The sequence below is a fragment of the Pyrus communis genome, chromosome 5 (assembly GCF_963583255.1).
Source record: "Pyrus communis chromosome 5, drPyrComm1.1, whole genome shotgun sequence".
In the NCBI taxonomy this organism is placed as follows: Eukaryota; Viridiplantae; Streptophyta; class Magnoliopsida; order Rosales; family Rosaceae; genus Pyrus; species Pyrus communis.
The window spans coordinates 23,233,744-23,245,271 of record NC_084807.1 but is presented as its reverse complement, the minus strand read 5'-3'; the positions used below and the strand labels follow the sequence as shown (position 1 = coordinate 23,245,271).

Below are 11,528 nucleotides of genomic sequence, written 5' to 3'. Positions count from 1 at the left end.
CTCAATAAGATTAGGTATATACAAGGACTTAATTATCAATAATATTGTCCTAAAAAAAAATATATATATATATATATATTTAAACATGCATTTGTGTATATATATATATATATATATATGCATGCATGTATGTGTGTGTGTGTATATATATATATTTAAACATGCATTTGTGTGTATATATATATATATATATATATATATGCATGCATGTATGTGTGTGTGTGTATATATATATATTTAAAGGAAAATTAATGAAAATGATTTAAAATTTTTGAGTTTTAACGATAAGGACAAAATAAAAAGTAAAATGAATAGTACCAGGTCCATGATTGACTTTTTAATGTAAAAATATAGTTTTTTTTGTTAAAATGAACAATACTAGAAATTTTTCATAAAAATTCTATATATTTAAACATGCATTTGTACATATATATATATATATATATTGGATTAAAGTAGGTGTCACAAAGCAAATACTGAGTATTTGACCCAACTAAAAGCTGGAAGCCAGAGTGACGTAGGCAAAGCGTAGGTCCACCGTACCCATGTGCTGTGTACGCAGTTGTACGACAGATGCACGGCGTAATACGAGCACCGACGAATGCGGAAATGATTGGGCCCCGTTGTTGAAGGATAAACATAAAACCCAATCCGCACCCTTTGAAAATTGAAAAAAAAAAAAAAAAAGAAGACAATTTGTGGATAAATTGTAGCTGCGTCAAAGGTCTGTGCCTATTGGAATCTCATTTCCTCTTTTAGGAAAGTGGGAAGCTATTTTCCCCACCAATCCCTAGATTCACTCTTGATTAGTTGATTTTACTTTTGACAATACAAACGTATACCGACATGTTATGCTGTGAGATTATATCGACGTGTTATGTTGTGAGATTATCATTATACATTTCAAATCTGTAGAGTGATTTAATGTATTTTTTTCATAATGTGACAAGTAATGCTCACCGCTAATTAATTGTATTGAGCCGAATTTCATATTATATCATATTCATTAAATGCAAGGTTCGCACTATTGGCAACCTTATGTTATTTTCCAAAGAAATCATTTTATATGAGTTACAAAAGAATTACCATGCTCAATCAATACAATATGAATAAACATGCTCCACTCTAATTGCAAGAGACATCAATTTGAGAAGCAAACTCGGCAATAGTAATAAATAAGTACGCAAAATTTAAATGATAAGGAGAGAACCGTGAGCAAATCAACACATAGAGAAACCCTTAATTCAACACTAAAACCACACCTGCTCAAGGCACAATACATATCAATCGAACTCTGCAGCGTAATTTTTTTTAAATAAATTTTCAAGTGAAAAACATTGTATCCGTACCATTGAGTAGGGCAGGCAAAGTCTTCCCTCCTATTCACTATACAGTCCACAATGCACCCACTATCTAGAAAGTCAAAAGGCAAAAAGGAGGGAACAAAAAGAAAGAAAATCCTTCCCTTGTGGCCAAAGAGAGAGAGGGCGCAGTTGATGCTACAACTTGCAAACCAAGCAAACCGGTTTCATCCAATATCATCACAACTCCCTTGAGCCCCGACCTTGTTGACCCTACATTTACCACCCTCCCTTTTTACACAAAACCCCCCATCTTTCTTTTCTAATGTTTTCTTTAAAAAAAGATCAAGATAATTTTATTGACGGAACAAAACAATCTGATGATAAGTTAACATGGGACGAACAAATTCAGACAATAAGGTTTAATTTCTTTCAAGCAGCATATTCTTTTTCCACTCAGAGCAATTGAAGCAAACCAAACTCCTATCTCCTTAAATGCACCAAGATCATAATGTGCGAATTACAATCCTCACTATAAAACTTGTTAAAATGAAGTTTTTATTTTTTATTCAAAATGGTCTCTGAAATTGGCGTAACTCGTCACTTGGGTTTCTAAGATTTAAAATCAATAGAAATAGTTTTGTGATTGTTCACCGTCAACCGTTTAAGCTAAAAGCCCAAAATGAATCAACCCAAAGGCATTTCCGTCTGTTGAGAATAAAAAAGGAGTTGAACGCAATTACCGCCCGGGGGAGACCAAAGCCGCATTAATTAAGGTGATAATTTTGGTCACTTTTGGACAGTTGTTTCTCTTCAACTTTGTTCATAAATACCACCCCACCCCCCTCTGCTTTCTCCTCACACCCAAACCCTCCACAGCCGAAAACCCCCACCTCTCTCTCTCTCTCTCTCTCTCTAGAAAACAATGGCCGCCATGGCTCCTCTGCTCTGCATTGTTTCTCTCATGGCACTGGCGAGTACCATTGTAGTCGACGCCAGAATTCCTGGTGTTTACACTGGCGCCGCGTGGCAGGATGCCCATGCTACTTTCTATGGCGGCAGTGATGCCTCTGGAACTATGGGTAAGCCCAAAACATTTCATGACCCCATGCATTTTTCTAAGCATAACATACCATAAAGTTCATTCCTTTTGGATTTACACCCCCAATTTCAAAGACCCACATCAAAATTTCCCAATTTGTTTAACAATATTTTAATTTAGTCCACTCATTTTGATTGCTTTTGTGTGTATATAGGAGGAGCTTGTGGGTACGGAAATCTGTACAGCCAGGGCTACGGAGTGAACACGGCTGCGCTGAGCACGGCTCTCTTTAACAACGGCTTGAGCTGTGGAGCTTGCTTCGAACTCAAGTGCGCAAATCAGCCACAGTGGTGCAAATCTGGCAGTCCCTCCATTTTTGTCACGGCCACAAACTTTTGCCCCCCAAACTTCGCCCAACCCAGCGACAATGGCGGCTGGTGCAACCCGCCTCGCACCCACTTCGATCTCGCCATGCCCATGTTCCTCAAGATCGCTGAGTACCGCGCCGGCATTGTCCCCGTTTCTTACCGCCGGTGAGCTCGCTCTCTCTGTTTCTCTCTATTTTTCTTTTGTTCGAAAATACATTAGCAATGCTTCTTGAATTTTGTCCTCAACTTTTAATTTGGTTCTAAGCCTTTTAATGTTTTAAAACACGAGGATTAAAATTTCTCAAATTTTCTGTCAAATTAAGACTATTTTTGTCCTTTGAAATACGGAAACCTAAAAGTTAATGTGATAAGTTTAACGTCTAATAATCAAATTGAAAGTCGAATGGACAAGTTAGAATTAAATTTGGATCACATTTTTTGTTAGTTTTTCTTATTTGAATGATAAAAACAATCCGTTATTAGTCAAAATTGACAAATTTAAGTTTACTGAACAAATTAACATGTTTTAAAAGATTACGAGAGTTTGAACTAAAGCAGAGATCGTGAGGGTAAATTAGTAAAAATGAAGGTTTTAAGAGTAGGGGGCATTGTTTAATTTTTCCTCTTTTTTGTAAAGTTGTGAATAGCCAATGGACTAAAATGCCCTTTTTTACGCAGAGTGCCATGCCGGAAGCAAGGTGGAATCAGGTTCACAATCAACGGTCACAAGTACTTCAACTTGGTTCTGATCCACAACGTCGCGGGCGCAGGGGATATAGTGAAGGCGTACGTTAAAGGGACGAACACTCCGTGGATGAGCCTGAGCCGCAACTGGGGTCAGAACTGGCAGTCAAACTCAGTCCTGGTTGGACAGTCACTCTCCTTCAGGGTGACAGGCAGTGACCGACGCACCTCCACCTCCTGGAACATCGTCCCTTCCAACTGGCAGTTCGGCCAAACCTTCACCGGCAAGAACTTCAGGGTCTAATTATTCAATTTTCCCGCTTTTTAATACATCTGGTTTCAAAAGAGAGAGTGGGAAAGTAAAAGTATGCTTTGAGGGTGGGGTTAAAGTTAGAACTTTTTTTTTTACTGCTGGTCGGTGGAGGAGTGAAAAAAGCTCAAAGCCAGAAAGTGAAAGTTGTAAGCAGCTGAGGTGGCTGTAAAGGTCGTGTAGCCCGCTGCTTTGGTTATCTGATCATGATTATAATTAATATACTTTAATTTTATAGACCATTAGACACGATCAAGTATTTTTCTGTTTTCTGTTTTTTGCTTTTGATTTTGTTCTGCGTTTTGTGCTTTTCGGTGCGATGCTCTGCAAATTGCAACTTTGCATTTGGGGTGTTGTTTTACCGGCAATCATAGACTTTGAAGGGATGTCTGCCACCAGCGGCGGAATAAGAATAAACATTTTGCCCGATTCGTGTTTGTTTCACATTTCACTCGAGGAGATTTTAGATCAAAATGCCTGATCACGTGTCTTGTTCGATCATTTAATAAAATGTCATTACATCGTCACTTACTTTCATATCGATTTATCTTGACAAATATATTGACACAATATCAAGGAATCAATGTGTTGATCCTAAAAATTACAAAACCTACGTGGCGCGCAGGCCGAGTAACTAATAAGCTAACTACGTCCTTCGGTCGAATGCGGGGCGTGCCAACTCGTCGGCCGAGCCTGGCCAAGGAGTAAAATCTGTTGATGTAGCTTTGAGCGCGTTGCTGACTTCTTTAACTTGCGATTGCGACCGAGGAAGGAACACTCTCGGTCTCTGGGTTCTACAGCCTGAAGACAAGGCTGCTACTTCTGCGGAGTTCACAAATCGTCCGAGCCCGATTCGGTCACTGTGATTATATTCGTGAGAGTATAAGCACGTCGAATCGAGACCAAGGTGTATGGGCACAGGTACTCGAACGTGATATATGTCTTGATGGTAAACGTAGTTCGGCCGTCGGAATGCCGAACCCTGAAACTCACCTGTGAGTATCCAATCATAAAACCACTCGGCAACCAGTACGCCGAGCAATGTAATTCGTAACACCTGACTATGCCGAGAAAGCTTAGTAAGGTGACCTCTGCCAACAAAGGTTCGAAAACCTTCCTCGACCGAGACTTGGATAGATAATCGGTCGGCCTCGACGCAGTGCTGTTTATCCAAACTGAAGATGCTTCTTGGTCGGCTGATTCTGCGGCAGCAGTGCTGTTTATCCAAACTGAAGGTGCTCGCCGGTTGCTTCCACAGTGCTGTTTATCCAAACTGAAGGTGTGTCGGCAAGAAAAAGAAAAGGAAAAATCTCAAGGTGATTGAGAGGTTTTGCGCAGGGCAATTGTATGCTGAGTTGAAGGTCCCTCTCCGTTTGCATGATTTCTTGTATTTATAGTGCCCCATTCCTTGAATCTGACTCCGATTTGGATTGGGAGTCCTTGTCCCACTTCGCCTCTTCCTCGAACAAACCTACTCCCACTGGGATTCTGAATTTTCCTTCTTTTCGGGACTTCATTCCTTGCTGGTCGAGAATCCTAGTTGTACCAGGACTTCCTCGACCTTTCTATTTATCTGGACTTTTTAGGATTTGGCTGACCCTGCCAGCTGGCCCGGGCCTTATTATTCGGCCCATATTATTTGTCATCACCTTGGGCCGAGCGCATCCTGCTGCTCGGCCCAGCAATAATATTTTAGGCCCAAACATTGCCCCCTCGCTTCTGAGGTCGCCGACTGTTAACTCTTGGTCGGGCCTCGACCTTGAAGAAGCGAAAACGTTTATTGCTTTTTGGATTTTACTTCCTTAATGACCGTTATTCCTGCGCATTTATGAGACATGATTGCACTTTCCTCGTTGCCCCCAACGCGTGGCCACGTGTCGATTCTCCGCTGCTCTTAAAACTTTCAATCGTGAGCCTCGAAACCGTGCCCTAACTGGAACGTCTTATCCTCATTAATGCTTTGAAACTGGCGCCGCACGCGATCGTGCGTCCTGGATTTTCGACTCCTCGATCCCCTCTTCGCAGGTTCCCAACATATCCGAAATGATTGGAATCTTTCCGGGTTAAGTTTCCCCCAAAATTAAACCAGTGCTTTTTTAATTCCAGCGCCTTCCGAATTTCAGACGTTTGATATTTATTCTGAAAAGCCTATAAATACCCACTTTTCCACCATTCGCATCTTACTCTTTCAGAAACTCCAAAATCCCAATTCTCTCAGACCTGTTCAAGCCAAAACCCTTCCCGTTCTTCATTCTGCGATTTCTTCACCAGTTTTCCAAACTATCTCCTATCACCTTTCCAAATGGCCTCCTTTATCTCGAAGCTCTCTGACGAGATCAACAAATGCAAAGATTTCATTGATCGGAATGCGATCAAAACACTACGCTTTGAGAATGACATGGCTACCTCTCATCAGATTCTGGGCCCCCTCTTCAGGGATGCAGTGCCGTCGTGTATCACCAATCTTCTCAAAGAGCAATGCCTAACACCCCTGCTCCAGGGGTTCGACTGGTCCAAATGGTGCTTGGCTCGGCCTCAAGGAGCTTGGCCCTCGACCACTACAGCCTGGGCTGCCTGGGTGGATCGAATGAGATCAACCTTCGGTGAGGAATGGAAAGCCCTCGGCATCTATGATGCCATCCTGTTATCGACCATGGAGATTACCATGGATAAGGAGCTGCTTATGGCGGCCTTGACTCTATGGTGCTCGGCCACCAACACCATGGTCCTTCCATTCGGACCCCTCGGCCCTACTATCCTTGACATCTCGGCTATTCTTGGGACTCCACCATCCGGCCTCCCAATTGACGCTGCTCTTTCTGGATGTCCCTCCCTTCTTGACCTGAAGGCACTTTTCGACGAGCGGGCCGTCGAAACGCTCAGCCGAGGAGATCGAGAGCCTTCCAGAGAAGAAGTTCAGAAGCTTCATAAGAACTTCTTCAACTACAACACTCTGATTCTCCACTTTGCCGGCCGAGGCGAGGAGAGTCTCAAGAAGGGAGAACACGAGGCCTTCCTTTTCTATTGGTACAACAAATTTATTTGTTGTACCAAGTCGAACAAGTGCTTGGTCGAGAATATGCCGGTGGCCCAGGCTCTGGCTAGTGGTCATTCTCTGGCGCTCAGCTCGGCTATTTTTGCCAACCTCTTTCGTTGCTTGGCCGAGACGACCATCAACAAGATTGACCCGCACCAGAATGGGCCCCTCTGGGTTTTCCAACTCTGGCTGCAGGTCTATTTCTCCACCCTTCGGCCTGAGGTCCCCGCCTTTCGGCGCTCGGCCGCCCTCGGCCCCCAACTTGCCTCTCGACCGGCTCCTCCTCACCGGGCTGACGAGGTCCTCAAGCACTTTTTCGGCCTTGACGTCCTTTCGGACGACGAGTTCCTGGTGTGCCGGCGCCAGGAGTATCCTGCTTCAATCGGGCTCCCGACGGCAACTTGGGCCGCGGCCGAGGACGCAGGCCTTCGTCAGTCATGGGGGTCAATCGTACTGGCTCGCGACCTTCCCCTTGGTTACGATGCCCGCCGAGCCGGTTGGGAGGTCTACCAGCCTCCCTTTGTCGCCCGACAGCTCGGCTACCTCCAGGGTTGCCCCGTACCCCTGATCGTCTCTCGTTCCCTCCTGAGCCGGGGACGTCTTTCTGGTTCTTCCGAGAGGGAGTGTCGGTCGATGGAGCAAGAGTTTCAGGATCGGTGCAAGAAGTTCCGTCTTCGGCCAACCGTTCCGGAATCCTTGGGCACCGACACATTTGGGGACTGGTGGGACGAGTACACTGGCGACTTCTTCGGTGCCTCGGCCGAAGACGTGGTGAGTAAAGTGTTTGGTGACCGGCCCAGACCAGCGCCCTCGACTCAAACTAAGGAGTCGGTCCAAGGTATATATTGTTGACTAATTACTTTGCTACCCCAGAAACAGAGAAACTCACTTGTACTTGTTACTAATTACTTTGCTATTTCAGGGGGTCGCGGGTCGAAAACGGTCGAGGTGGTCGCCGCGGTGGCAAGGGCAAAGAAGCTTGTGCCCAAGAAGAGGACCCTTGTCACCGAGCGGACGGTCCCTTCCAAACGCCCCCACCGAGAGGCCGAGCCGGCGGAGGAGGCCCATCGCCCTTCTAAACGCGTCAAGAAATTTGCGAAGAAGGGCGACCGGGAAATTCATGTCGTCCCCAGTGACACTACTGGGACGCCTACTCCCGCCGGCTCTCCTTCTGTGCCGGCTGCCCCAGCCGATCCAATCGTTGCACCTGCTGCAGCTTCGGAGCCGGTCGTGGCGCCTGAAACGGGGAAGTCGGCTGCGCCTGCCGAAGCTCCCTCGACTCCAACGGTCGTTTTAGAGGTATAATTCTGCTCCTACTCTTGGTTGGTTAGGTTTCCGGTCGTAATGCTAAATGATCTCTTTTGTTCAGGATGTCGAGAGCGAGAGTGATGAAGTTCCGTTGGAACGCCGTCGTCGACCAGTCAACTCTCCTCCCGTCCATCCTCCTTCGGTCGTCGAGGCGACCGCTCGACCACGTCCTACTGCGGCGGATCGTGGCAAGAGACCTGTTGCCGATCCTGAGGCCACGGCTGAAACGCCGATCCACCCGCAGGACGAAGACCCTCCCATTCCTCCGCAGGAAGTCTCTTCGGCCTTTGTAAGTCTTGCTTTTTTTTTTTTTTTTTTTTTTTTTTTAAACTATTAAATGTCAGGTGCCCGAACACTCATTTCACCGGCAATTTTATGCGCCGAGGGGCGTTGTTTACATTTCTTGGCCGCCATCGTGGCCATCAAATGTAGATGACCTCCACCGGCCGCGTGAATTGCGTAGCGGTCTAAGGCACTGGGCTAGGCCATTAAGTTCCCTGGGTTCGAGCAATGACCCAGAGGGCATGGCCGAAGTCTCTTCTCGGCAGGTCTAAAACACTTCCCTTTTTTATGCATTATATCACGTTTTTCTTTCCTTCACTAAGTTCTCTTTTTATGTGCAGCCGTCGTGGGAAGTGGAGCTTGACGCTCTTCTTCAGAGCACGACCGGTGAGGCCGGCTCCTCTGCAGCTCCGGCCGAATCGGCGGGAGCCACGCCCGCCGAAGTCTTCGTGAAGCTGCACGAAGTCTTGTCTCTGACTGCCTCCCAAGCTCTCCGGTGCAGGGGCCTTGACTCTGTTGGAGAATGTCTTAATGACCTCGCCAGTGGTGGTCACCTGAGCCCGGAGGGCATCTCTTTCCTAACCGACCTCCTGGAGCGGACTCGGCAACACTTTCTTATCTTCGAGCGTGCCCTACAGGCCGAGGACGATTTGAAGGTGGCCAAGGTCGCGCATGAGGCTGGCCAAGTAGAGATGGAGGCTTTCAAGGCAAAGAAAGCAAAGCTGACCGAGTTTGATCGCCAGATCTCTGACCTCCAGCGTCAGATTTCTGACCTTCGACGCCAAAGGTCGGCTGCTGCTTCCGAGCTTGAGAAGGATTTTGAGGCTAACAAGGCTCGGCTGACGGCCTTCGCTGCCGGCGCACGGCGTATCCAGCAACTGCAGTGCAACAAGAAGACGCGGCAGGCTGAGATAATTTTGAGCGAGGCGAAGTGGCTGGAGCTGAAAGCTGCCCTTGAGACTTTCCTCCCCTCGACCCCCTAGGAGTTTAAATCATTGTATTTGTTCTCTTGTAATGATTCTTTTTGTTATCAATACAATGGTTATTTTGCCATCAATACAATGGTCGTTTTGCTGTCAGTATAATGGTCTTACTCTTGCATTTCCCATGTAATTGGGTAGTACTTCTTTAAAAACTTTCCATTAATCGGCAATTTGTGAACTGAACCCGTCCGATCTCGTAAATGATATGCCCCCTTGCCGAGGACTTTGTGAACGATGAATGGCCCTTCCCAATTTGGCGACCACTTACCAAACCTGGGGTCTTTGATTCCAATAGGCAACACAGTTTGCCAAACCAATTCTCCTTCGCCGAACGTTTTTTGTCTTACACGCTGGTTATATGCTCGTTCGGCAATTTTCTTTTGCGCAATCAACAAGTTACCTGCGTCGATTCGACTTTCTTCTAAGTCTTCCAACTCTTGTCGCATCGCTTGACTGTATTCAATACTGCACAAATCATTCTGCTCGATTACTCGCAACGAGCTTATACTCAACTCGACCGGTAACATAGCATCGTGTCCATAAGTTAACGCATAAGGAGTGGTTCCAGTGGCCGACCGGGGTGAAGTTCGGTATGCCCATAATGCTTCATATAACTTTAAATGCCACAAACCAGGTTTCTCTTTTACCATTTTTTCAAGGATGCCGATCAACACTTTGTTGCTTGCCTCGGCCTGTCCGTTTGCCTGTGGGTAGTACGGCGTAGATTGCTCGAGTCGGATATTCAAACTTGCCGCGTATTCCCTAAATCTATCGGCCGTGAATATAGTGCCATTATCAGTTATGATTGTTTCTGGCACGCCGAATCTGGTCACAATATTCTCCTCTACGAAGTTGCATACCTCTTTAGCAGTTAATTCGGCGTATGACCTTGCCTCGACCCACTTAGTGAAATAGTCGGTTGCTACAATTATCCATGCGTGCTTCGCTGCCCCTGATGACGGCGTGATTTTGCCAATTACATCCATTGCCCAACCCCTGAACGGCCATGGTTTAGTAACCGAGTGTAGCAATACGGCCGGGGCTCTTTGCACGGGTCCATGAATTTGGCATGATACGCATCTCCGTGCATATTCGATGCAATCCTTTAATATATTGGGCCAAAAATAACCGTGTCGTCGGAGCAACCAGCGCATCTTTCGTCCAGATTGGTGTGCTCCGCAAATTCCTTCATGTACCTCGGCCATTACTTGGGCAGCCTCGTGTGGGCCGAGGCACAATAGTAGTAAACCATCCTCGCCCTTGCGATATAATTCATTTTGATACGACACATAATTCGTGGTGAGCACCTTCGTTCTTCGGTCGTGTTTCCCATTGGGGTTATCGAGGTACCGTAACATCGTCTTTCTCCAATCATCTGGTTCTACTTCGACGGCACATACTTCCATGGGATCTCCTCGTTCTAGTAGGGATGGGAGCGACATTACCCTTGTACGTATTACGTGTGCGCGTTGGAGAGTTTGCTGATTGATCAAGGCGGGGTACGATCGTTGACCCGTGGTCGCAATTCCCACAATTCGACCTAGTTTGCCCCCCATGAGTTGTGCTCCGGAGGCGATCTGGGCGAGTTCGTCGGCGTCAGTATTGTGAATACGTGAAATGTGTTCAAATGTGATTCGTTCGAATGACTCGGCCAGGTAGGTGGCGACCATGTGATAGGGAGCTAAAGTACAACTCATGCAGCGAAACACGCCGTTCAGCTGGTTAATCACAAGTTCAGAATCACCAAGGACGAGAATGCGGGGGGCCCGCAGATCGTGTAAAACATGGAGGCCGATAATGAGGGCTTCATACTCGGCCTGATTATTGGTGCAGCTGAAATCTAACTTGAGAGAAAAATACCATCGGCAGTGGTCCGGCGACTGAATTGCGATACCGACCCCGGCCGAGGTCGAAGTACTGGAACCATCAAAATGCATAGTCCAATGGTTATCGCGTGTGGTGACGAAACCGATGTCGACGTCGCCTCCCTCAAAACCATAAGGGGATGGGTGTTGTGCCAGGAAGTCGGCGAGGGCTTGTCCCTTGACGGCCTTTTGTGGTACATACTGAAGGCTGAACTCGGATAAGGCGAGTGTCCATTTCCCGATTCGGCCTTTGACCATGGGCCAAGTCAGCATGTAACGAATTACGTCGGTTTGGGCGATGACCTGCGTAACTGTGGGGAGCATGTAATGCCGAAGTTTGGATGCGGC

General features: G+C 46.5%; 1 protein-coding gene across 1 annotated transcript; it reads left to right on the top strand.

Moving 5' to 3' along the window:
* The first annotated feature begins 2,178 nt into the window (after positions 1-2,178).
* Positions 2,179-3,942, top strand: LOC137733646 (expansin-A4-like). The gene is made up of 3 exons (XM_068472785.1): positions 2,179-2,383; positions 2,558-2,876; positions 3,390-3,942. Exons 1-3 carry the CDS (start codon positions 2,227-2,229, stop codon positions 3,697-3,699), a joined length of 786 nt encoding a protein of 261 aa, XP_068328886.1. The 5' UTR covers positions 2,179-2,226; the 3' UTR covers positions 3,700-3,942.
* Positions 3,943-11,528: the final 7,586 nt, after the last annotated feature.

What these genes read in the sequence shown, in the direction of transcription:
- LOC137733646 (XM_068472785.1), top strand. Translation starts at nt 2,227, where the DNA reads ATGGCCGCCATGGCTCCTCTGCTCTGCATTGTTTCTCTCATGGCACTG. An exon ending in TGATGCCTCTGGAACTATGG is followed by an intron (nt 2,384 to 2,557) that starts GTAAGCCCAAAA and finishes GTGTGTATATAG; the next exon opens with GAGGAGCTTGTGGGTACGGA. An exon ending in GTCCCCGTTTCTTACCGCCG is followed by an intron (nt 2,877 to 3,389) that starts GTGAGCTCGCTC and finishes TTTTTTACGCAG; the next exon opens with AGTGCCATGCCGGAAGCAAG.